The sequence below is a fragment of the Amphibalanus amphitrite genome, unplaced genomic scaffold, assembly GCF_019059575.1.
Source record: "Amphibalanus amphitrite isolate SeventyFive unplaced genomic scaffold, NRLGWU_Aamphi_draft 000521F_arrow, whole genome shotgun sequence".
In the NCBI taxonomy this organism is placed as follows: domain Eukaryota; kingdom Metazoa; phylum Arthropoda; class Thecostraca; order Balanomorpha; family Balanidae; genus Amphibalanus; species Amphibalanus amphitrite.
Genome location: NW_024882015.1, coordinates 244,009 through 270,691, shown reverse-complemented (window position 1 = coordinate 270,691; position 26,683 = coordinate 244,009). Strand labels below are relative to the sequence as shown.

The window sequence follows — 26,683 nt, the reverse complement described above, 5'->3', positions numbered from 1 at the left end:
GTCTGACCAAGCCAAGGATGAAACACCTTCGCTGACATTCTACTTGGCTGCTTATTTTAATGACGTCACAATCCCTGTACTCTGATTCGTCTGTTTACTGACTATTTATCTAACTCGCTGGACATTTGAGTCAAATAGTGTAAATTTTGATGACGCAACTGTTCTTTAGTATACGAGGTCGTTTGTTTTGTTTACCTTTTTGGCAGTTGGCATGGTTGTGGCGCACGAAAGACGTTTACCAAAAAGTAAACAGTGGGCTGAAACATGGGCTGTAACTTTCTGGGCTGTAAAATGGGCGTAAAGTGAGCTCAAGTGAGCTCCTGTACTAGTTAGGTAATAGTGAATTAAAATGAAATCGGACTTACTCCACAAGAGTTCGTTGGGTCGGAGCTTTCGAATTGTATTACAATTCTTCGTCAGCGAGAGTCGTATCGGATGTTAAGATCGAATCGAAGGTACAGTGCGGATCGAACAAAATATGGGTCGGACAGGAGGGTCTCTGAGGCAACTAGTTGGTCTTGAAATAAACATACAAACACTGGGAAAACACGTGAATAATAACAGGATGCACACTTACTAGAAAAAGCCTGTAAAATGGGTATAAAACACACTAGTAAAATATCTAATACAAAAATATAGGCAGGTAGGTGAAAATACAGTTAATGACATGTAAAAAATTGCATAGATTAGGTGCAAACAGTACCTAAAGCAGAGATAAAGCTTTACAAAAACACGAATAGTAAACTAGACTAAGATATAAAATATCAAAATGATAAATTCTATAAATGAACTTTTTAACGGCAGAAACGGCGAATAATGGGAAGCCACCTGTCTTGCAGCAGGGCACCAGAGTTGCGGTTCACATTCGCGTCATTGGGTGACACTAGGACGGCTTCCCGCCGTCCCACGGTACGAATGTAGGCCGATTCGAGAAGGAGTCTCATCTGGTGGTGGCAGGCACGGTTCAGGATTTTGGCGTCGTCGAAGGCCGGCGTGCAGTCCCGGTGCGTGCTGAACGCTGAAGCGTTGGCTCTGGAGCGGACCGAGCCAGCCCAGCTCTCTCGGTGCTCGCGGACTCTGGTTCCAAGTTCTCGGTCCGTTTCTCCGATGTAGACGACCGGGTCACCTTCTACCCGGCAGGAGCACTCGATGCAGTAGATGACATTGCTCTCCTGCTGCTTGGGTAGACGGTGCTTGGCTTGGCTACAGAGGAGGGTCCCGATGGTCTGCGACGGCTTCGACACGAGCTGAATGCCGATCTTGTTGGCTTCTCGCTTCAGTTGGTAGAAGCAGGGACCAGCGAACGGAACCGAGAGCCGGACGGGTGCAGGCAGCGGGCTGGGGTTCGGTGGCGACGGCAGAGCCCTGGCCTTCAGCTGGAGGTCGTTTTCTGTTCTTCTTAGGATCGGGTTGATGAACGAGAGAGGGTAGCCGTGTCGGTGGAATTTCTTGCGTATAAAATCAAGTTCTTGCAGGCGGTCTTTGACGGAGGAGCAGTAGCGGATGGCACGTAAGCAGTCAGATCTGATGGCTGATCTCAGATAGCGCGTCTCTGTATAGGAGTTGAAGGCCGGTACTTGGTTAGTGGTGCATGCCTTCCGGTAGACATTTGTAGTGAACTTGTTGTCCTGTCTTGAATACAATTCGAAAGCTCCGACCCAACGAACTCTTGTGGAGTAAGTCCGATTTCATTTTAATTCACAATTCATCTCCACATCATGTCTTTAAATGTAGTTAGGTAATAGCTTATACTCATTCAAGTAACATATGATTCAATATATGATACTCATTCAAGTAACGTCAGAAGAAGAGGCATCTCTCGAGTAAAGTGAAAGGGTGTGATTACTCGAAAGGGTACCTAATGACCTTTATTATTTATATTGGCTGTGTTGAAGTGTAGCCATGCTGAAAAAGCACCCTTGCCAATCAAAATTGAAATTCAATTGAAATTGATATTGAATTGAATTGAAATAGCTCGAGACTGCCAGACTCCAGTTACGTTACCCATCTCAATCTGATCTACTGAGTTTCCTAGTGTTATCTGTCCAGTCCCCAGGCCCTACCTATTCTGATTCCTGAAACAGGTACTGTCCAGGCTCTCACTGGTCACGGCCCTGTGGCCTGTGGCCTGGCAGATCTGCAGAAAGGTTTTAAGTTTTAACCTAATATTGCCTAATCAGCGACAAAAAAAGAAAGGATAGGTACATTCCAAAATGGTCAATTTCCTGTAATGTACCCACGGCTTGAGATCTGAAATGACATTAATTTATGGTCCACAGGGGATTGAGATAGGCTGGATGACTACACCTCTTTATCATCATCCAGACTGGTAGTGGTTTCGGCCTTGATCAGCTGTCTGGTGAGTGTTGATAATAAGTCATGTGTCAGTGTAAGACAGGTACTTGTTGATTGTTCTACAGCTGGGTCAATATCAAGTATGTGCAAGTACTTAGTTACAACTACCGTCTTTCAGTGTTTTTCATTGGTGCTGCATAGACACCGACTTTTGAAATAGCTGGGTGATGTAGAAATAAGCAAACTAACTTTCAGTGTATTATTACACCATCCACTCACTTACAATAAATTGGCAACAATGGGCACTCAGTAACAACACGTTCAAAAACCAGAGTTCAGCCGAAAGATGTACAAAATTCATTGCTGATCACAAATCAAATCATCGCCTACCAGCTACCCCGTCACTCTGATGCCGGCGGTTTCCAGGGGCGCGCGTAGTTATCGATAGTGAGTCGTTTGAAGCGCTTGACTTTGATGACCAGTTTGTCAGGATCCGTACGCGATCGTTGTATGTCTAGCACCTCGACCCGGTGCACGTCGATGAAGGAGGGGTTCAGAGTGTTGAGCCCGCGCACGACGTCCACCTCATCTTCAATCGTCACCTGATTAAATGGAAATGTCAAAATCAATTAGTGGTAATCTGAGCTCCTGAAGTGGAATGACCATGGTGAATGGCGAAATGGCGAGCTGGAAGACACATGAATAAGCTTTGAGATAGCCACACAATAGGGATGAAAGTAACATCTGAAGATCAGGTGCTTTAATGGACAATACACATCATGAGACATAAATACATCTCCAATTTTAAGTTTGAACCACAAAAGGTGGCAAATACCATAGGCCAACCACCCAAATGGCTCCTTACAGAGTGTTTCTTCTTGTCCAGCCTTTCACCGTTGAGGTAGATGCTGTTGCTATAGAAAGCATTTTCAACTTTGCTGAAAAAAATGGCAGGAACATGAGACAATAATTATGGTTATTGACATAAGCTGCAATAGGTGATGTTACTGGTGTCTTTTCTTGAAGCTTGTAAGTTCCAGCTTCAGAATGGGGCATCACTCAATGCATAGACTCCTTTTGGATACTCAGCCTAAAGAAAATAATTTTGTTTGAGTGGTTACTAAGCTATGTTTGTCATTGTTTACAAATTAATAACAACAGGCAGAAAAGCCTTATCTAAGTTGCATGCTTATTATGAATAAAATGTGTGTACTGTGTAAGAACAAACAGTAGTAATACGCATGAGCACATCATAGTTTTCCTACTCACTTTCTTGACATCCCAAGGGCAAACTTGAGAACAGAGTCAATCCGTGTTGAGTTCACACTTCCTTTCAGAACTTTGAAATCATTTCCCTGCTCATCATCATCTTCTGAGCCATCAGAGTCATCTCCATCCTCAACCTGGAACATGAAATCAATTTGACCAGCCTAGCATTGTCATGTCACAGCTTGCAACTATCATGGAAAAGAGCATCATACCACATTTTATTAGCAGGAGTATTTACAACTGCTACAAAACAGATAAACAGTTTCAAAAGTAGGTGAAAACGAATTAGGTGGGTGTACTCACAGGAGAGCTTGAAGCTTTCTTTTTCTTGTGGCGGATTGATATAATTTGAATCTTTGATAGCTGAGCATGCTCGTGGGGCACCGCAGGCTTCCTTGATGTCTGATGGGCGAAGCAGATACCTTGTAAGTGTCTACAGTGTGCCACACTCCAAGTTTCATCTATTACCAATCTTGATTTCGATGTAAGACTGGTCAGTCTTCCTTTCACTTTACCTTCCTGAATTGTTTGTCCAAAACGTTTGACGATGTGACATGTTCTAGTAAAAAAGATACTGGTCATTTTACCACAAGGCTTTTTCAAGACAAATTATACTTCATCTGTTATTCACACCGCTCACACACGATATTCCACAATAAAATAGCACGCAAACATCCTAAGCTGAATGACTTCGTGTGCTTCTCCCCCGGCCTTGAAGGGCCATCCCGTCTTCTTCCAATTGTTGGTATACGCTCTGTTCAGAACGAGAAATACTGCTCGCGCGCAGGACAGCCGGCGAATGGAAACCCGGTGGAAGCGTGAGCTCTAACTTTGATCAGTGCACTTCTGCTTACGTACGCAGTGGATAGAAAATAAAACAGAGAAGCTTTTTGCTTCAGATATGAAGCACATCAGACATTTACTGCGCGAGTTTTTAGTTGCGGCCACTAAAAAAAAACAGCCACACTTGCACAAAAACATCAACAAACATTCGAAGCGGCTCTCTGCTTGTCAAAACGAGGGACATGTACCAGACCGAGGCTCTGCTAGCCTGGAGGTCATTCAGGGGGGAGGACATCTCTGTGATTCCAGCAGACCGCCTAAACCAGGTGGAGGGGATGGTCTATGCCCCTGAGCTCTCAATGGAGTCTCCTCAAACCATACTTGAGGAAAGCCGTGACCAGGGTGTCACAAGTGTCACACGCCTCCCTTCAAAAAATTCCAGACCGAACCCACTGCTCAAGGTGAGGTTTTCGGCCACACAGCTGCCTGAACACCTTTATGCAGTGTACATGCGCTATGAAGTCAGGCCATCTCACCAGCTGCCTCGGCGCTGTGGCAAGTGCCAGCGTTATGGACACGGACAAGGCACATGTAGGTCTCGTGCTGAAATATGCAAACGTTGCTCAGAGGAGCATCCGTCTACAGGGTGTGTCGCCCCTCCCCACTGTGCTGCATGCAATGGACCGCACCCAGTGACTGACAAGAACTGTCCCGTGTGGGTTGCAAAGGTGCAGGAGCTCCGCGAGGCCACACAACGCAGATCTGGACACGTGGCTGGCACCCACGGTGGGTCACCCCCCATGACCCAGCCCAGCACCTCCCACCACGAGGGAGTCCCGCGCCATGTGGGACAAACACAGGCTCAGATATCCCAGGCTGCAAACCGCCCACAGGACTGGCCAGAGCTCCCACCCCCTCGGGATCTGCCCCATGTCGCACGTCACGCAAAGCTGACGCCACCAGCCCGCAAAGACACGAGCCCGCCAGACCACCCAAGCACCCATGCTCGGAAGCGCACGGCCGCGACGCCGGAACTCGCTCGGTCTATCGATGTAGGCTGCGCCCGGTCGACACCGACACCCAAGACAGTCCACCCTGACTCTCCCACCGTGGTTGATCAGCGAGAAACAGGCCCGCACAAAAGTGGTGGGACACGACACCAGGCCCAAACACCAGGCACCTGTGAAATGTCCCCCAGCAACCCAACTGGCGTCTCCGTAGTTACACCACTCCACCGGACAAGGGCTACAGATTCCGACGACGACACATGCTATGATGCCAATACGACGAGCGAGGACGAGGAGACCCCCAAAATGGTCGCCGTGTCTTCCGTCCTGCGATCGCCATCAGTCATTGATGACAGCGATTCCGACACTCAGCTCACCCTCCATGCAGAAGGCCCCAAAACTCGCCTCCGAGCACGCTCAACAAAGGAGAGGAAAAATGTGGGCCTTCGTACCCAGGTCGTGACCAGACGATCCTTCATCCCAGAATAGCGCGCCAAACAAACTAGATAGCTGCTGCAATGGATTTTTTGCTTCAATGGAATGTAGGAGGACTTCTATCCCATTTGTCTGAATTTAAACAGTATATACAAAAGGAAGCTCCTCTTCTAGCGGCGATTCAGGAAACTCATTTTAAAAGCACAGATCATTACAATTACAATGTGGCTGGATATACTTTGTACAGACAGGACATAAATCTAGCAAATAGACAGGGTGGCGTAGCTCTTTATGTAGCAAACTCAGTGTCACAACGGAAAACAAACATAGCTTCCCCGCTAAATGTTGTAGCAGCTACTGTTTCACTACTAAACCGCGAGTTGTTGGTTGTTTCAGTGTATTTGCCGCCAAATGCAACTGTTGTAAACCAGCAAAATCTGAATGACCTTCTAGAGCAAATGCCAGAAAATTGCCTTCTGCTCGGCGATTTCAATGGTCATAGTCCACTATGGGGCAGCCGACACTTATCGCCGAGAGGCAGGATAATTGAAGCTGCACTAAACCGCCAGTCCCTTGTAGCTATGAACGACGGCAACCCAACGTTTGTCAGTAGTAGCTACCACACAACCTCTGCAATTGACTTGTCAATTTCTTCCCCGAGGATCGCACCGCTCTTTAGATGGACCGTAACATCGGATCCGCTGTTTTCAGACCATTATCCAATTCACATCATGCTTACCAGTGCAACCACGCTGTCACCAGCACCGACACTGAAGGTATGGCAAACAAATAACGCGGATTGGTCGGGCTTTAACGCAAAGGTCAACAGACATGCTCCCTACGGCCTGTCTCAGACCATTTCCAATTTTATGGGGGCTATGAAGAAATCGGCCAGTGAAACGCTAAAAGAAAAAACTATTAAGATTGGAACTGCAAATGAATCTAAAAATCTTGTCTGGTGGAACTGGAAATGCCAAAGAGCCAAAGCAATAAGAAAAAGAGCCTTCAGAAACTTCCAGAGATGCATATGTCCCAGACATGCCCAACTGTATACCGCTGCCCGTAAAGAATGTGCGGAAACTATATACAAAGAAAAGAAGGCGGCATGGCAAAACTATGCCGCTAAATGTAATCGTTTTACCCCGCTCAGCGAACTCTGGAGTCATGTTCGTGCTTTCGCCTCACGACGAACTAATTTAGGTGCCTTTCCGCAATTGCTTTCAAACAATATATTCGTAACTGACCCAGTTACCGTCACAAATATATTTGCCCAACACTTTGCCAACACATCGTCTACAGATATTTACTCCTTGAGCGTGCATCGAGCTCTCGTTAATAGAACAGTAAATCTTGATTTTTCTTCTGCAAACTCTGAACCATACAATGCTCCTTTTACCCTAAGAGAACTTAAACTATCCCTAGCAAAGGCAAGCACTAAAACTTCGGTAGGACCAGACTCCATTCCATATTCTTTTTTCACAAAATTGAACGAACTTAACCTTTCCACACTACTGATAGCATTCAACAAACTATGGACTGAGGACAACTTCCCGGATGAATGGCTTAAAAGTATAATCATACCTATCCTCAAACCCGGCAAAGACCAGCACGACGCAAATTCGTATCGCCCAATCTCACTAACCAATTGTGTCTCCAAGATTTTCGAAAGAATGGTAAACAGGCGCCTGCGATTTTACCTTGAGAGCAACCATTGCATTGATATATGTCAAAGCGGTTTTCAGAAAAATCGTAGTACGGCAGACAATATCATTCGCCTTATCTCGGACATCCAGGTAAACTGGGAACATAGGCGACCGACTGTTGCTATTTTCCTAGATCTAATGTCAGCCTTCAACAAGGTACACAGTTCGACGATAATTTATAAGCTGCACTCAATCGGAATCAGAGGCCATTTGGCTGCGTTTCTTCAAAATTTCCTAAAACCCCGAACTTTCAAAGTTCGTTGCCAAGCGACACTTTCTGACGACTTTGTAATGGAACATGGCGTCCCTCAAGGCAGCGTGCTGTCACCTACGCTGTTCTTGATTGCCCTGAACGATATGCTCCTACTCCTGCCACGTGTTCTAACATTTTCTGTCCGCTATTCGCTTTTTGCTGATGATATAGCAATATGGGTATCCCACAAAAACTACAAACAGGCTTATTCTATATTGCAAACAGTGGTTGATCACTGCGTTAAATGGTGCACAAAATGGGGATTCTTTTTGTCAGCACCAAAATCAGTCATGATGGTCTTCAAACGTGGACCCCGTCCATCGCTTGAAAGATCCCCACACATCGATGGGATTAAAATACCTTTTTCCACGTCACACAAATTTCTAGGGATCATTTTGGATACTAATCTAACCTTCCGTCAACACGTTGAGCACCTAAGAGCACGTTGTATTAAACGAATCAATGTCCTAAGATGCATATGTGGGTTTTCTTGGGGTGCGGACAGGAAAACATTGCAAATGTTGTATATTGGGCTAATCAGATCTACGATTGAGTACAATTGTTATCTGTTTAGCACACTGTCGCCCAGTTTATGCAAACGTCTAGAAGCCGTTCAATCAACGTGCTTGAGACTTCTAACTGGGGCTTTTCGCACATCGCCAGTTCTTGCGCTTCGTGCAGATACCGGCATTCCAGCACTTGATGACCGACGCGTCTTTCTTTTCCTCCGCTATTACTACAGAGCAAAAAGTGTTCGAAATCACATTGCGGTACCAGCAATGGAGGCGAGGAAACCAAGAACCCGACGCCCACTGCGTAGATCGTGCTTTCTACCCGGGTGCCTTGAGCAAGCTCATCAACTGCTAAACATTAGGCGCACTGAAGTTACTCTAAATCCTCCTATGATTCCATTTTGGCTCCTCAAAGACCTATCCATTGAATTTCTTTTTGATTATAAGAAGACCAGTATACCTCCGGTGGAAGCTCAAATGCTCTTCCAGGAGTATGTAGAGCTCAACTGCGACTCTGCTTTTTTCTTCACAGATGGCTCATGTCACGAAAATCAGATAGGTTCAGCAGCCGTCGGCCCTGGGCTTAGGTTTGGGACCCGGCTTCAAGAATTTACGACAGTCTTTAGTGCCGAAGTTCACGCAATCGAAAAAGTTATGGAGCACATCAAGGCAGAAAAGATTGATCGGGCAACCATCTGTACTGATTCGAAATCCGCTCTTCAAGCACTGGAAAGGACCGATAATGTTACCCACCACGGTATCTACAATATTCTCAGGATCACATCAGATCTCAATGAGGGCCAGCATGTGACCCTTCTTTGGGTTCCAGGTCATTACGGTATTGCAGGAAATGAACGTGCGGATGTCCTCGCAAAGGAGGCTGCAATGCGACCTGATCCAGTTGTGGAACCTATGGCCCAAGGGGACGCTATTCATATGATAAAAATCAAATTCGCCGAGTACCTTCAACGCAAATGGGACCAACATCATGCTGCACATATGTATGCGATCAAACGAGAACTTAGAACATGGGTCACATGTAACCAACCAGACAGGATACGCGAGGTGACCCTGGCCAGATTGAGGTGTGGTCATACTCGCCTCACCCATGGCCACCTTTTTGATAGGACGGGCCCTCCGATTTGCCACACCTGCGACACACGCATCTCCGTAGAGCACATTTTGATCGCATGCACGGCATTGCATCACGAACGAAGACACATCACTAACTATCTTGCGGTACAACACCTTAAAAACGACCTCCCGACGCTTCTCGGGGACGACACAACATTGACAAACCTGGTACTTGATTTCGTCCTAACATCACCCTACTCAGAGCTACTTTAACGGCCTTGACTGTTAGCAGGCGCCCGTTTCGCTACCACCAGGCTGACTTGTGATACGGGATGGGTCGGGTTTTTCGCTGGTGCCGAAACACAGAGCTTCGGTGGCAGACGGGTTTTCTCCTGCCGCTGGAGCAGGCTTAGAGGCTCAGCGGCCCAGCGAGCTACACCAGCGGACCCCGGCCGCTGAACAGCGGCGGCGGCCGGGTTGAACGACCACAGACAACCGTCGGCCGCCAACTGCAGCAGCGACAGATTCCCCATCCTCCAAACCATTCCTTTCATCGTGACGCTTAAACATTCACAAACCCCATCCCTCCCAGCGACATATCCCCCACTCTTCAAACCATTCCTGTCATCAAACTCTCGTAACCTTACCATTCACAAACTTCCTCCTTCCCTCCCTTCACAAACATCAATTTACCGGTAAGTTTCACTGTCATTTATGTGTCTTAACGTAAATTCATGGGTTTTTTCCCATATTCATGGCATAGTACATGGATATGGGTTTTCCCATGTTGTCTTGCTGTAAAAGTGGCCACCGGTCTTAGTTAGGACGGCCGGTTTGTTTTGCGCGGCGTAGTTAGGTCGCCGCCCTCCTCGCGAGGCCGGTAACGTAAGTTAGGGCCACTAAAAAAAAAAAAAAAAAAAAAAAAAAAAATCAGGCGGCCGTGGGAGTTGGTGGGAGTTGTGAGTTACGGTAAATGTCGGTAAGTGTATCAGTCTTGAGTTATGTGTCAATTTCTTAGGGATTATTTGAAATTCGAACTTGAACTGTTTGTGATCCACAAATTGTTATTGTTACACTTCATATTGCTGAAAGGATAGTGGCAAATGGCAATAAGGTAGGTACAACTGAAAATCGAAAGAAATTCGATATTATTGGGCTTATGGGAAAATTGATATGCATACTTATGACTAAACCAGAGCGTGTAGCATTGCCGTAGGTACCTAGTGTACAGTCAGTCTTGAAAGTACTGCGCATGAGTGTGATGGATCCATCAAGGAAGATTTGATTTGAATAATCTTATACCAGATGAGGAAGGACTGCTAAATTTGGGTCACTGAACCAATTGACATCCACATTCCACATATATCCCCCAGGTGAATTGGTTCCGTGATGCCCTTCGTCAATCGGGCTTGATAGATCCACGCACAATGTGCGTTTGTTTCAAGACTGACAGTACCTCCGTAGTTTTTAAAGTTACGTAAGTTGCACTATTTATTTCACAAAACCCAGAGTGACACATCTCCCCCTTCCGGCCCATTTCAGTCTGGCAGCAGGATGCCCAACGACTCGGTTGTCGGCGGGGATGGGGTGTTCCGGGCCACTGGCCACTCAGAGGGAGTGCTCTCCCGGATGGACCGGCTCCGCTCACAGCGGGCTCTCTGTGATGTAACTCTCATTGCAGGTATGTGGAAATTACTTCGGCTTGTGGTTTGAAGGAACACAGGATTGTTTTATTGGTCAACTGTTACAATTCATATATCTATCACTGTGCAAGTGTAGGTGGCTGAATAAATTTGATCCTATTAAATGATGTTCAGTTGCACTGAAAAGTTGCTATATTGAATCCATGCATTGATTATTTATGAAATGTACAGCTGGAAACTTGGTTGTCAAATATGTTTGGACACTCACTTCCATCCCTTAGTGCGTGAAAGTTTCTTAGGCAATTCTCCCTGGCATATTCCTTCTTGTAAACTAGCAATTATCTTCATTTATTGCTTGTCGTGTTGCTGAAGGTTTGCATTGTGAAGGTCATCTTTATCAAGCTTTCCCACTGACCTAACTGCTGATATTGTATTGGGTTGTGCTGCATTTTTCTGCACTAGCACTGGATCTCAAGCATCAGCATCCTTTGCCTTCCGGGCTCCAGATCATAATTTAGTACCTGAGCTCTGCACGAATTGGAGATCGTGTGATTTTTCGCTTCCCAGAACCACTGAGCTACCACGCATCTGCTGTATCCAAATCACCCCAGTTGACTTTTGTATCCGTGTCTGGGCACATCAGTTCAGTCACCCCCGACCCCCAGAGGAGCTCACCCTCTACCGGTCCACGGGGGTCACATGGCAGCCGGATGCACCCCTCCCACCCGCGGCCTCCAGCGGAGCGGTATCGGTCGTAGTTGGCACTCTGCCAGCCCTGTCCGGGCGTCTCTACTCATGGCGTCTCTGAATGACGGCCGGAGCCCCCGAGCAGCACACGTGTGCTATTGGCAGCGGTGGGGAGCCGGCCGGTCCTTTGTCCGCTGCCATCTTTGTTACGTATGTTCTCACTGTTTTCCTCATGGGAACAGACTGTGAGTCATGTATGGGTGTTGCTTGCTTCAGGATGCCTTTCTAACAGCAACTTGTGTTTTATAAATAATATTTTCCCTACCTTGACCTTTTGCTGACTCAATTTCGACTTTTCCCTATCCCTGACCTAACCTCACCCTACCTTGAACCAGACGTGATGCTGGCCCAACTATGACATTGCCCTGACTCTGACGTGACCCCAACGGACATTACCTGACATAACCTGACCCCTGACCTGACCTCCCGCTGACCTCTCCCTCCGTCAGACGGCCGGGAGATCACGGCCCACCGTCTGCTGCTGTCTGCCGCGTCTCCCTACTTCGAGGCTATGTTCACACAGGACCTCCTGGAGGCGCGAGCCACCTCCATCGAACTCAAACAGGTGCACCCCGACGCACTGGAGATGATCGTCGACTTCTGCTATACCGGTGAGGAGCCGCTGGTTAGCGATTGTAGCTAGGCGTTTTGCCAAGTAATCGAATGTGTTGTACAGATTGAAAATTATTCGTTTATGCTTTGGTAGCGATATTTATGTTACTCTACCCCGTGCATACTGAAACCAGCCCGTGCATACGCTTATGCCGAGATAAAGTAGTTTTTTTAACTGGATAGTGGATACACATTGTGAAAAGGAAAGGGACAGGGTTGGGTGTCGAGGTACAGAGCGTAGTCACGCTCGCCCGTGCATCAGGGGTACCGGAATAGCGTTTCTTTGATCAACCTACATATCTTATGGCACCGTGTCTTCTACAATTAAGGTTGGTCGGTACGACCTAGATTGATTATGCACATGTCCATGTGAGCGTAGGCACGCTGTTTTGTTTGCATGATAGTCTGGTCGCCTTTAGTTGCTCGCCTCCGCTCATCGGTTTCCCGGATACGCTACAATCGGTAGCATATCCTTCCCTGTGCGGTACAGTTCTAAGAAAGGGCTTACGTTGCCCAATGTGTTGGTTGTGTTGTGATAAGGCGATCGGACCTGCGTTTGAAAATCCTGCAAATGTACGTTTTTATTTTCTGATAGAAAGCTTTTATTGTGAAGCCTTTTCCATTTAAAACCAAAGTCGGGGACTGGACAGACAGCGATCCGGAATATTTTCCATGCGATACTACGCTCTCATCGCCACGGTGTCCTCGATTTTGTCCCTTCGAGCTCGATATATCCGCAGTGGCTACACATGACGCCCAGCTCTACGCATTGTGTACGCCGTACGCTGCACAGTGATCCCACTGCCCTTGCCCTGGGGTGTGTGCTGTACAGCATAGTGACCCTCCCCTCCCCTCAGGCTGTCTGGAGCTGAACGAGCAGACTGTTGAGGTCCTGCTCACCACCGCCAGTCTGCTGCAGCTGACTCAGATACAGACCGCCTGCTGTCAGTTCCTCGAGCGGCAGCTGCACCCGTCCAACTGTATCGGGATCGGACTGTTTGCTGACCGGCAGGGCTGTGCCGAGCTGTACCGCAGTGTGCAGCAGTACACCGCGGTTAGTGTAGCTGGGAGGGGGAGAGAGCAGTGGGGGAGGAGAGAGAGAGCTGGGGCGCTGGGAGGTAGCACCCACTGCTGCGCCGAGCTGTACCGCAGTGTGCAGCAGTACACCGCGGTCAGTGGGTGCCGTGGGGGAGAGAGCGGGAGTGTTGGGAAGAGCAGTGAGTGCTATCTAGGAGGAGACAGGTGGCGTTGGGAGGGACAACAGTAGTAACTTTCTGAGGAGTATTTTTTTTTGAATTGCTGTTATTGACGACGTGTTCAGGGGATAGTGGATCGTTTGCCAGCAGTATTTATTATTTAATTTGTATCAGCAAGTGACCACAGCCCTGATATTCGTTGTTCTTGCCTTTTCCAGGATAACTTTGTGGACGTGATAAGAAATAACGAGTTTCTGGACCTTCCGCCGGACGAGGTCGCCACGCTTCTGGCCATGGACGACCTGAACATTCCTTCAGAAGAAGTCATATTCTATGTGAGCTCCTATCGTGTTTTGCCTTTTTCTAAACAGTAGCTTTTGCTTGTCCTTTGAACGAATGGCCCGGACAAATTATTTTTTTTGTTTTTTTTTTTTCAGTAAAACTGTGATGCTTGCATATCACAGTCAGATACGTACGATCTTTAAGTACTCAGTCATACATTGTCACCTGCTCTTCGCTAGGAATGATTACATCATGGATGCTATGGGCATGCTGCTTGTTTACGCGCTGCTTTTGATAACTCGTTCATTTTTTCGTCCAGGCGCTGAATCTGTGGCTGAACCATGACCTGAAGTCCCGCCGCTGTCACCTGACCCAACTAATGCCGCTGGTCCGACTGCCGCTCCTCAGTCCGGAGGTGGGTGTCAGAGTGCCAGGGTGCTGAGTGTCAGAGTGATGAGTGTCGAAGTTTTGAGTGTCAGAGTGCTGGAGTGTAATGCTGAGAGTATCAGTTTTGCTTCCTGTGTGGACTTTTGGATGTAGTAGGTCGGTTAATCTTTCTCGTTGGAATTTGGACACAATCTACCTGGGAGGCAGACCTATAAACAAGAAGACAGGTAACAATGCTTTTGTTATGTCATGTTTGATCCAGTAGAAGATAATTTTGTTTAGTAAAGTTATTGTGGTTTGTCTTTTTATGTAACTATAAATTCAGAAGTTTTATGATTTTCTCCTTACACCACCCCTCCCCCGCCACGCCCCCCCACACTTTAAGCCCTGTGTTCTCACCCCCCCCCCCCCTCCTTCAGTTTATGGTGGACCGCATCCAGAGCAGCCCGGTGTTCTCCTCGGACCGGACGTGCCTCTCGCTGATGCTGGAGTCACAGAGCTTCCACCTGCTGCCGCGGCGACGACAGTCGCTCGAGTCGTCCCGTACTCGGCCCAGGAAGGCCACAGTTGGGACACTGTACGCCATCGGGGGCATGGATAAGGAGAAAGGTGAGCGGGGACTGCAGAGGGATCGGCCGGCGTGGGGAGGTGAATGGGGATTGGGGGTGTTTATGGCAGGTATTGATGGCTCCTGACTTTTGGTAGATAGTTCACATACATGGCTATCGAAGATGATGCCATCGAGACTCTTTAAAATTTGTAGAAGTCAGGACACCTATAAATGCTTATGACCCTTACCTAGATTATTCAGACATTTTAACATATGTTTATGCCAAAATATCAATAGACAAAAGACAATTTATTCAGGACATTCCACGTGCACATGTGGCTATTACTGCCTGTCGTCAATAACACAGATGGTGATAAAAAATCGATAAAAGATGATGAAAGGGAAACACACGTGCAGATAAACAGTCATGCTGGCTACAGTGTTCTGCTCCTCGAGCAGATGGGTACGCAACTGACGTCCGAAAGCTCCCGGGGGCAGTCGGGACAAATCCGGTGGCAGCGAGTTGAGGGCAGCCGGCGCTCGGCAGGTGAACCGGCGTTTGCCCATCTCCGTACGGGATCGCGGCACGTGCAGGGGCCAGGGCTGTATCATATTCTGTGACCATTTGTTTCGCACCGCCTGCGCCCGCTGACGGCTCGTCTCGTCGGCAGGCTCCACCATTATCGAGTCGTACGACCTGCGCTCGGACCGATGGCAGCAGTGCGGCTTCATGACCAGCCGGCGGCTCCAGTTCGGCGTGGCCATCATCGATGACCGACTGTACGTGGTCGGAGGCAGGGAGGGACTGAAGACTCTGAACACAGTGGAGTGCTACGACCCGGCCACCCGCTGCTGGAGCTGCCAGCCGCCCATGAACAACCACCGGCACGGACTCGGTAGGTGACGATTACCGAGTCTACCGACACGGGCTCAGTATGATGGGGGGGGGGGGGTATAACAAGGGGTCGGCGTGAGGCGTGAGCGGGGATAAACTAGGGTTCCCAGGGCAACTGGACTTCAGAGGCCATTGAAGACGCGGGTAAGTTAGGGAGATGAACTTTGACTTCAGCTTAAGATTTGGAGAGGGGAGAACGGTGCGGGGAGGGGATGCATTGTTCGTGGAAAGCAAGGGAGATGTGATTAAGTGGAGGAGGGGACACGTCATTTTAGATGAAGGGCTGTCTCGCGATCCCGCTTCTGATCCACCTGTCGTTCTGCTACCCCTCCCCCTCCCCCAGTGTATGTGGTCGTACCAGCAGAACACCCCCGCCGTTACTGCCACCTCCACCCCGTCTCTTTACTGACCCTTCCGTCCCTCTCCGTCACAGGCGTGGCGGTGCTGGGCGGCCCGCTGTACGCGGTCGGCGGCCACGACGGCTGGGGCTACCTGAACACGGTGGAGCGCTGGGACACGCAGACCAAACAGTGGAGCTACGTGGGCAACCTGCAGCACCAGCGCAGCACCTGCGGTGTGGCCGCGCTCAACGGCAGGTCGGTGCGACCGGGTGGGAGCAGTGGGTGCCGGGTGGAGCGGGAGGACTCGAGAGGAGGGAGGTGGGATTATGTGGGCATGGAAAGTAGTCTGTGTTTCTTATGTCTTGTGGAAAAGTAAATCGTTGGACGTCTCCGTTTTGAGAAGACGTTTGTGCTGATATTTTTGTCTAATCCTTTTGTTTTTATTGCACATTAAGTTATTGTTTGAAAGAACGTCGAACATCGCTTTTAGTCACACCCATCCTGTCGGAATTCCGTCATTATCTCTGAACTTCGCTCACCGTTCCCCGGTAGTCACAAACATTAACCCTCTCCCCCCGCAGGCTGTACGTGGTGGGCGGCCGGGACGGCTCGGCCTGTCTCCGCTCCTGTGAGTCGTACGACCCGCACACCAATCGGTGGTCGCCGCGCGCGCCCATGCTCCAGCGCCGCGGCGGCGTCGGCGTCGGTGTGGTGAACGGCTGTCTGTACGCGCTGGGAGGGAGCGATGCGCCAGCCACCAGTCCCAACAGCCTCAAATTCAGCTGTGTCGAAAGGTGAGCGCTCCGCTACAGTCGCACTTCGGGACGGGTTCGAACTCTGTTTCCATCTGTCTCTCTTTTAGGTTTATGCTCGTTAAGTTATCATTCTAACTAGTTCTTACATTTATTTTTTCTTAACCCCCTTTCCCTGTTGCGAGATTCCAGTCTGTCCTGTTTCCGTCCTCAGATATGATTGCCTTTTTTCCATACCCAATAGATACTGTTGTCAAATTTTATCCTCTAAGGCTCTAACCCGTTCACGTTCTCACCTATACTTCTCTGACGCATCTCGGCGTGCTCGCAGATATGACCCGCTGACACCCCTCCCTCTATCCCTCTCTGTCTCTCTCTCTCTCTCTTACTCCCTCTCTCCCTCTCTCCGCTAACTCCCTCACTCTCTCCAGGTACGACCCGCTCACTCCCTCGCTCTCCCCCAGGTACGACCCGCTTACTCCATCCCTCTCCCCTCTAAAGGCCGCCCCACACTGGACCTCGCATGCGGGTTGCGAGTTTTTGGTTTTCGGGTTTCTTCAAAATCAAATAATACAATCTAAGCTGAGTGACCCACACTTCCATCTAACAAGCGAGTATGCATGTTTTTAGCTTGCATCGCATTCCAAAAGTTGATTTTGAGTCAACTTTCGATTTTCCTCGCTGCGAGGTCTGTGAGTTCTGCGAGGTTTGCGGGTTTTTCGTTGGAGTCGAATTTTGGTTGGTTGCGCTGGTATTGCGACTATATGTAAGTTTCTGAGGGTGTACAGGCTTCACTGCATTCATGAAGTTACCATAAGGGATCGGTCTAATCACTATGAATAAGTACCAGTAAAACGCCTTTTGGGCGAAGAACGAGCGAGCGAGATATTGAGCCCTGCACGTGCGGAAGGGCGAGAGGGTACTTCCAACGGGCTTGTGCAAAGCACCCTTCTAACCGGTCGCTAGCGGTGTGCCAACTTTGAACGCAATCGCCCCAACCGTCCATGAGATCTGGAAGCGGCATTCTGCACGTGCGCACGTGCAAACGGGGTCCAAACTGACTTTTGCACTGCACCCTACTAGCCGGTCCCCAGCCGTGTACCAAATTTGAGCGCAATCGGCCCAGCCGTTCTCGAGATCTGGAAGCGCCCCCTGCACGTGCGCACGTGCAGTTAGCACCCTAACCGCAACACATGGGAATGCATTGCCTGGTGAGTGCCTACCTGTATGCCAAGTTTCAGCGAAATCGCCCCGGTAATTACCGAGTTATTGAAATGGGAACAAATTTGGCACCTCTTCTTTTTGTATTTTGCACGTGCAGTGGGGGTCACTCACATAGATCAAGAGTATCCGACCTTTGGTAGAAGGGATGTAGCTACCCTACAAAAATTACCGCAAGACAATCGCCCAAGCAGCTGCTAAGATATGAGCCTCTCAAAATCACTAGTTTTGCAAAACAGCTTGAACACCCTTGACTTTTCACGTGGCACGTGCCACGTCGGTCACTGAGATGTATCAAAAGTGGTCAATTACGGGGTAGAAGGGATGGGGCTACCCAGCAAAAAAGACCGCAGGCTAATCGGTCCAGCGGTTGCTGAGATATAAGCCTCTCAAAAGCGTTACAGGCCGGGCCGGGCCGGGCCGCTCCGCTCATACTGAGATTTTTCCGTTACAATGAAAAGACTTCGCTTCGCTCGCTGCGCTCGCTCGCTCGCTCGTAATTATGCCTGCAAACTCAAAACCCGCAAGCTCGCAACCCGCATGCGAGTTCCAGTGTGGGGCGGCCTTAACTCCCTCACTCTCTCCAGGTACGACCCGCTAACTCCCTCTCTCTCTCCCAGGTACGACCCGCTGACTCCCTCGCTCTCTCCTCCCAGGTACGACCCGCTGACTCCCTCGCTCTCCCCCAGGTACGACCCGCTAACTCCCTCTCTCTCCCCCAGGTACGACCCGCTGACTCCTCTCCTCTCCCCCAGGTACGACCCGCTAACTCCCTCCCTCTCTCCCTCTCCCCTCTAACTCCCTCGCTCTCTCTCCCCCCAGGTACGACCCGCTGACAGACCAGTGGACCGAGGTGGCTCCCATGTCGGTCGGCCGGGACGGTGTGGCCGCCTGCGCGCTGGGGCAGAGTCTGTTCGCAGTGGGCGGCTCGGACGGACAGCAGTACCTCAAAGTGGTGGAGAGCTACGACCCGCGGACCAACACCTGGAGCAAGGTCAGAGAGGGGGAGGCGGCGGGGCGGGACTGGGCAGACTCTGTAACTAGCTGTCAGTGTCATTATCTGTTAGTGGGATATATTCTGTCAGGGCAGACAGTGGGTCAGAAACAGTGTCACAAAATTACATTAATGTTTGGGTGTTAGAGGGGAAAATTCCTCTCCAAAAAAAGGATGAAGGTGGTATATTCTTGATAAGATTAGCCCCCCCCCCCCCCCCGAAAATAAAGAACAGAGGAAGGAAAGATTGCACACTTTTCTACACAATGGTAGAATCTGATGCGATCATGCAAGCAGATGCTCTTTCATGAGTGGTAAATTGCTCTTGAAAGTTGGTGGTGGGAGTGGAAAATTATTTTCATTTGGGTGTCTTGTTCCACCCAAATTGACAAATTTTGGGACACTCGGTCAGAAACGGGGACAGGCGACGAGTTGGAGCCGGAAGACAGATATCGGCTCAGGGCGCAGACATCTACGGGACCAGGCATTTGGGTCAGAACTTGACACAGATATTGGGTTAGATGTGGGCACAGCAGACGTTGACGGTGGACGAGCCTCGCGCACTAGCGAGCGTGTTTATGGATTGAAAGAGGCTCTTAGCAGCTGGTGTATGCAGCATATCGGGCACTACGGGTATATACATCTACAATCGCACTCAACAGGGTTAATTGTATCAGCAGGGCCGGAATGACGCAGTTAGATAACACGGACGATAGCCACAGTGTCGGCCTTTCACGTTTGTCCCTCGTCCACTGCGCTCACACTCGTGTTTTATAGCGTTTTTTTTTGCGATGTAGCAGTCACTGATGGGTGTGTTCGGTGTGTTTGGATAGAGGTTCAGTTGCACTGTTTTAGGACGTCGCGCTGGAGTGTTTGTGTGAATCGGTTATCTACGTAGCTTAGTTAGGGTGTCTGTGTTTACGTCTTGATTGTATCAGTGTGTATGCTTCCGAACCCGCCCTACTTTTTGTGCTGCCAAATGTTTATGTTCGTTTTTTTTTCCTGAGGCACACTCCTTGCCACGCGACCTGTGTTCAGTGTGCATACATCCGGGTGCCGTAGTGGACAGCCATCTCGGACTTATTATACTCGGACGTTTCTCCTTCGTTTGCAGGTTCTATATGTTTACTCAACTCTTTTTGAATTGGTCGATTTTCTTTAAACATTGCTGCGTCTAAAACCTAGTCATGTTTGCATTTTGAACTGATTATTTTGTGAGCCATGGATGGACAGTCTGTATAGCAGTATACAGAGGTCTATGTGTGAGCTGATGCTAATCTCATTTCTGCGAAGTGCGAACCCTTTATGTACTCGAAACCCGTGACCATATTCTACCGTTCACACGCCATCTCTGCCGATCCCCAGACGGCGCCTCTGAGTATCGCCCGCGCCGCCGCCTGCGTGGCCGTTGTCAAGCCGAGCGTTACACCCACCGTCACCGAACTGCTCGCCGAAATGACCCCTGCCGGCGGTGACGAGGAGGAAGGCGATCATCTGTCGACTCGGAGCCAGAGCGAGGTGGGTGGCGTCGGCGAGCGAGTCGGGGATACGAAGACGGCGCGGAAGGGGGGCTATTCCAGTGATTGAGACGGCTGGTGGGTGGGGTGGGTGCTGAGAACGACAGAGAGAAAAGGGCTATCGCTACGTCACAAAGAGGGCGCTAGCTCAGTTAGATGAAGCAAGTCGCCTTCCAGAAGGTCAATGGTGCGTATGTGTATTGTGTACTCTCTACGGCTGGCCCATAGCTGCACCGACTCGCTATAGTGGATATATTCTCGACACGACCCGGCGTATCCCAGCTCAACATTGAACCGACTGATATCGAGAGCTAGCTGCAGAAGCTGACCAGCGAGCGCCTGACTCGACGCGCGGCGTTTATAGATATCGTCCGGTGGGCACTGGGTGCTTTAGAACCGGAAGAAGACACGCGTGTTTCTTGCTATAGTGATATTGCGGCACTGTACTAGTCTAAACGAGCGGCGCTGGTGGATGAACGCACATTAGACAGTATGATAGAGCTTATAGTGTAAGGTTAAGATATCGACTTCTACTAGGCCATAGGGATAAATTTAGGAAGCTGTCGTGGCATTGCCACATTTCCTGTGGAAATCTGGCTTCATACCACGGAGTTGCACTGGGAGCTAGTACCCGAGCCGAGTGGAGTTGGCGAACTCTCCGAGTGCGTACGTACCAGAAGGATCTCAGAGCGGAGTTCAGGATACCAAAGGCGCTGATCAGCTGGAGTGACCAGCGGTAGAGCTTGTGTGGATCTGTGAGTGGGTGGGACCGCACAATGGAGGGAGTCTCACTCTAGCTAGCCAAATCTGAGTCACATTATCACATGTCGGCGCTGATTCGTTCAGATATTAGGATCGTGTTCAGTGGCGATTGCTGTTTCGACTCGACTGATATTTTTTTTCACTGGCATTGTACTCGTGTAAACCGATGCCTTATTTGTGGCCGTTGAGTAGAGGAGCCTTATTTTTACAGTGATGGCCTCATGCAGGGTAGGGTGTCATATCATTCACTCGCAAATCAGACGGGAAAATTGTCATTTTGGCGAATCAGTGCAAGTTGGATACAACTCATGTGTAGTGTCATGAATATTCTCTAGAGTGCTTTAATCATTTTTATAGTATCTCATTTAACACTTTTTTCTTGAAACATCATAGTGATATTCTAAGTATACAATATCGTTAAGGTGCTATTCCCATTATATTCATAGTGATAAGGTTTGTTGTACTTTTACGTCACTTGGTTGGTGTTTATATGTTTAGTGCCTTAGTTCACGTTTGTAGCGTTATGTTACTAGCCATTGGATCTGGTTCATATATTCTTTGATGCGACGTATTCAGTTTTGTATATGTTTGTTGAAATCTTTGAGTATTGTGGTGAAATAAAGTATATTTTAAAAACAGGCTCTGTCAACGTATTTACAGGAGCGATAGTCATCCCCTTAGCACTTTGTCAGTTGACTTCTCGCTACATGAATGATGGCACGTTTATTCGGCGTGATTATTCGACTTAATTACACCAGGGCCTCGTTTCATAAAGCGAATCCGTAACTTGCGCCGGTTTTTGGTCTTGTATTGCAAGTGCACGTGAAGCAGTAACGATAGTTTGAATCGTTGAATTTATTTATCTTGCAAGCAAGAACAGAAGGGAGAAGGTGAAACAAATTTATCGCTTCACATGCGCTTGCAGTACAAGCCCAAAAACCGGCGTAAGTTACGGACTTGCTTTATGAAACGAGGCCCAGGACGACGTTACAGAGAAAAGTGCAGTCATACACGCAAACTGAAAGTAGCCGTTCAGAGGAGTACAATCAAGAGTACAAGAGTACAATAGTACCAGTCTTATCTGACCTTGAACGCAACACTGTCCGACCTAGGGCAAAATAACAAAAAGGAACAAACACTCAATCTTTAGTCTATCACACTCAACTGATAATAGTACATCTATCGAGTCCCAAAACCTGGGCATTGCATTGTGAAAACATGGCAAGATGTCAACAACAGATAAGATACAGCGTCTATCCCTACACGTTGCCACTATCAGACAGCTAGCTCGCTGCTGTTTGCGCTGACTAAGCGACGCTATTGCTCATCACACATCCTAAATCAACTGCGTACTTCATAATTATCTACCGTGCCTCTTCCGTCTCATACATATAGCTTGAGCTCACCTGTCCTCGAGCGTTGGTATCAAATAACACCTCTCATCTCGGATCAAACATCCTCATTGATAGTTCACGGTCTTTCCTACTTCACCCCCCCCCCCCCTCAGAAGACCCCCCTCACCGACCGCTATTTAGCCCGACTCTCCACACGTGTACTTGACACACCCCCTTTTCAACACACACCCCTCCCACAAGATACCCTCTGCCCGGCGACTCGCCCCCAACACGTGTCTAAGACGCGACACCATTGCACGGGACCACTCTACTCCGGTTACCACCGGTTGATACTGCGTCGCGCCCTTTGCCCCAACTGTTTACATCCTGTCTGGTCAATGTAGTTACAGGAGGGGGGTCATGCTGTATGAGATTGAACTCTGAACGACCCTGGGTCCGACAGGTTTAGTTTTGATGGCGGCGAGGCACGCCACCATTCCCAGAGGTAGCCGGCGCCGGCTGGGAACGGTGGCACGCCTCCGAGAGGTCACTAGGTACAGACTTGTTTGAGCATTGGATGGTCGAATAGAGAGCGTGCTCGGTACAGCCCTTGGGAGCGATTGAGTTTACTGTTTTAAGTATTTTTTTTTCAGTTACCCTACGACCGCCACTGTAAAGGAGCTGAAGCGCCCGTAGTCGGCTAAAATAAATTCAAAGAATACAAAGCTACCCTAGCCAACTGGCACTTGAGCAAGTTTCTCAAAGGGGTCGTTGTGTCAATAATTTGGTTTGTCATTAGATCACTGAACCTTATCCGAAAAGCCTCGACCTATCCATTGCAGCAGCCAGGTCACTTCACCCACACCACGGCAGTGGCCCAGGTCACTTAGCCCATCGCACGTGACCCAGCTCCCATGGTAGGGACCCAGGTCACTTGTCCCAGCCCAGGCCACTTGGTCCAATGACCCAGGTTACTTGGCCCAGCCCATGGCGGTGACGAGCCGGTGATCCTCTCCGGCCTGTTCCCTGGACACGGGCTGCAGACGCTTCTTCACCCAGGCGGGCATCGAGCCCTGCGACACGGGACAGCACACTGGTTAATGTTTGTCTTTAGTAAACACTATACAAAAGGTGATTTACACTCTGACGCTTGATATACTTTTTCTACACGACATACGGCACATTTGTGAGAGCCTCTTTGTTTTTATAATGCCTTATTTATCACCCCAATGTCAATTGGAAGTTTTAATCTTAATTTGTAATAGAGGCCATTTGATTACAGTGGATAAATTGGGCTGCAACATATCGCAACGAATGAGTCATCCTACCCTAGCTGCCAAGAGCCTTAATAAAAGTCCATGGCAGCCCGTCTTACCTTGCTGGTCCAGGCGAGTCGTGGGTTGTAGAGCACCAGACAGACCATCAGACAGGCCACTGCGACTCCGACGGCGGCCACCGGTCTGGTCAGCAGCTGGTACAGGCACGTCATGTTCACCACGTGCACCACGATGTCGAACACCGTACCTGAAACGGTGACGGAGGAAGGGGGAGGCGAGTAGTTAGCGCATGCCGTTCTTATTCAGGCTGTGTTTTCTTAAGTGCGCAGTTCACACGATGATGCATGCATGCTCTTTTCCGTTCAAGTATGGAACGTCTGTTCCTATCTGACGCAATGCCGGAAAAACGGGAGACATTTCGTCATCAAATTGAATTATTAATTATTTTATCTTGGATTGATTTTTGAACATTATCAGTTGTTTATAAGCTTTAAAAGGCGCTGATGAGCTCTGAAGTCGGGCCATTAAATCGCAACTCATTATCACCATCATCATTATTATGGGTTTCCAATCAGCATTGAGTAAGTCCCCCCCCCCCTTTTCCGGCGCCTGGCGTCGCCGCTGCGCTGACCCAGCATCAGGTCGGGCTGCCACCGGCTGCGGTCCCAGTCCAGGCTGCTCCACGACACGACCCGTTTGGCGAACCACGTCTGCTCCCAGCAGAAAAAGTAGCCCAGGTGCTGGATGTTCTGGAGCAGACCGAGCGGCCACAGCCAGGGCAGCAGCCAGTAACTGATGAGCGCCACGGTTGTAGCGTCTATCAGAAAATAGATCCTGTGGGGAGAGCGGAGGGAGGGACGGTGAAGGCCAGAAAAAAGATCCTGTGGAGATTGGAGGGAGGGACGGTGAAGGGGATGCTAAGGGACCTACCTCAGCCGTTTGAGAGGTGGGTGGTGAGCATGAGATAGTTAATGATAAATTGACGGATAGTTAGTGACGTTGAATTCTGCTCGTCACCTTTTGTATCCTGATTCCTGTTATCGATGTTATTCGCTGTGCTTCGTCGAGTTCGTTTGGTGCGAATGAAGGTCACTGAAGTACCCGGAGGGAAGCTTTACCGTTAGCTCCGATTGAGCCGTTTTAGATATGCGCTGGCGCACAACAGCCGGGCTTGTCTCATTAACTCTACGCTCTCTAAAAAACATGAGAGTAGACCTAACAGTGAGATTTTATGTCAACAACAGAGTGATCCATGGAATATAAAACTGCAGCATATCATCAACTTCAAAGAAACGATGAAAAACAATCAAACCTAATGGCAGATGCTTTGCTGTAATTTATGGCTTACCTGGCGCGGACGAGGTCTTTCCTAGGCAGCTGTCTCCACGCGAACAGCACCATAATGTGCACGATACAGTGGTAAACCTCCACCGAAAACAGGATCGCTGGCGCCGGGGACACCATCCTGACGGGCCGCTGAGCGTCACTGAGCTGCCAAAAGGACGTGCGGTAGACTGATCTCAGTCGACACTGATGAGTTTCACTCGACACCAGCTCGACAGGACGCACAGTTCGCTCAGTCCCCGCCTGTGACCAGCCCTGTGTCGGCTGTCGCGCGTCGCTCCGGACGGATGCACTGTCGTTCCGACGGCGACCCGTTACCGACTGAGGTCGCCACTCGCCGGGGGTGTGTCGGGGGCCCGCCGTCCGGGTGGCGGCGCCAGACACCCGTCCCGCTCCGCCCCAATCCGCCGCGGGCCGGCGCTGGCTGCTGCGGCCTTGGCGGCTGGGTGTTGATGTCCGCTCTACATGACTGGTGTTTATATGAAGAGATTGCAGGGCATCGGACAGTGTGGTGTTTTTGGAGATTCCCGGGGCTCCTACGCGCCGGGGTTATTCCTAGCCCAGGGGTTAATGACCGTGTTTATATCTGTAGGGACTTCCAATTAAAACATCGCTGAAATATCCGTTTACCTATATTCCTTTGCATGCGACTTCATCGTGTTATTTTACACTTCAATAGAATATTTGCTGTACCTATTTTTGTTCCGCATTGCCTACGGATAGAGCAGTCTACCAAACTACGCCGAGTCGAGTTATCATATGAGGTGAGGTGAAAATTCGATGCGCTTATTTGAATTTCTGTGTGCTGATATAAGTGAAAGCACTGGCTAATTTATGCACCGTCCTGAGCGAGAGGCATGTGACTAGCACTCATCAGCATATTTGACTTCTCAAGAGCGACCTCTACACCAGCTATGAAGAGCGCCCTCTACGACAGCATATACGCTGCTCTTGATAGCGCTGCCCTCTGCAGAGTGCAAACTGCAATTCTGCATACGGTCCGAGACTCTGAATGCCGCGCCTTCTGACGGGATAAATGGCATACGGCGGGTGGGTGAGTCTGTCGCTGCACCGTCTGTATATTGCAAGTGTGACACAATTTATAAATGCACCGTCTATGTGTTGCGGTACAGTCTATTGATACACTGTCCATGTATTGTGGCACAGTCCATCATACACTGTTGACGTGTGCTAACACATTCTAATAATAAATAAATGCACCGTCTATTGTCTTTGCATTGCGGTGCAGTCCATCGCTACACCGTCTATGCGCTCTGGCAAATCTTAGCAATGCATCGTCCATGACATGTGTTGCGGCAAATCTATCAGCACACCGTCTGTGTGCTCTGTTACAGTCTAATCAATGCACCGTCAATTGTTACGGCACAGGCTATCGTAACACCAATCTATTTATTGTGCTATTGCTACACTGCCTAATGCCTATCATGCATTGCAGTGCAGTCTATCGATATACCGTCTATGCTGTGCGGCACAGTCT

General features: G+C 49.2%; 3 protein-coding genes across 7 annotated transcripts; 1 reads left to right on the top strand and 2 right to left on the bottom strand.

Moving 5' to 3' along the window:
- The first annotated feature begins 273 nt into the window (after positions 1–273).
- On the top strand, positions 274–21,315 carry LOC122393186 (kelch-like protein 5). Of its 5 annotated transcripts, XM_043389007.1 has the most exons (13): positions 274–302; positions 2,280–2,359; positions 10,874–11,012; positions 12,171–12,332; positions 13,191–13,387; positions 13,748–13,864; positions 14,131–14,226; positions 14,618–14,807; positions 15,420–15,644; positions 16,077–16,239; positions 16,566–16,778; positions 18,780–18,951; positions 20,317–21,315. In XM_043389007.1, the coding sequence occupies exons 3-13, from the start codon at positions 10,886–10,888 to the stop codon at positions 20,536–20,538; spliced, it is 1,884 nt and encodes a 627-aa protein (XP_043244942.1). In that variant the 5' UTR covers positions 274–302; positions 2,280–2,359; positions 10,874–10,885; the 3' UTR covers positions 20,539–21,315. The 5 variants fall into 5 exon arrangements, with proteins under 5 accessions (XP_043244942.1, XP_043244943.1, XP_043244940.1 ...); XM_043389008.1 differs by lacking the exons at positions 274–302; positions 2,280–2,359 and adding an exon at positions 10,264–10,300; XM_043389005.1 differs by lacking the exons at positions 274–302; positions 2,280–2,359 and adding an exon at positions 10,265–10,310.
- Positions 2,539–4,293, bottom strand: LOC122393188 (mitochondrial transcription rescue factor 1-like). The gene is made up of 4 exons (XM_043389012.1): positions 3,868–4,293; positions 3,565–3,698; positions 3,161–3,233; positions 2,539–2,897 (listed from the first exon to the last, which is right to left on the bottom strand). Exons 1-4 carry the CDS (start codon positions 4,144–4,146, stop codon positions 2,697–2,699), a joined length of 687 nt encoding a protein of 228 aa, XP_043244947.1. The 5' UTR covers positions 4,147–4,293; the 3' UTR covers positions 2,539–2,696.
- On the bottom strand, positions 21,292–25,527 carry LOC122393189. The gene is made up of 4 exons (XM_043389013.1): positions 25,190–25,527; positions 24,473–24,675; positions 23,940–24,088; positions 21,292–23,637 (listed from the first exon to the last, which is right to left on the bottom strand). Exons 1-4 carry the CDS (start codon positions 25,303–25,305, stop codon positions 23,536–23,538), a joined length of 570 nt encoding a protein of 189 aa, XP_043244948.1. The 5' UTR covers positions 25,306–25,527; the 3' UTR covers positions 21,292–23,535.
- Positions 25,528–26,683: the final 1,156 nt, after the last annotated feature.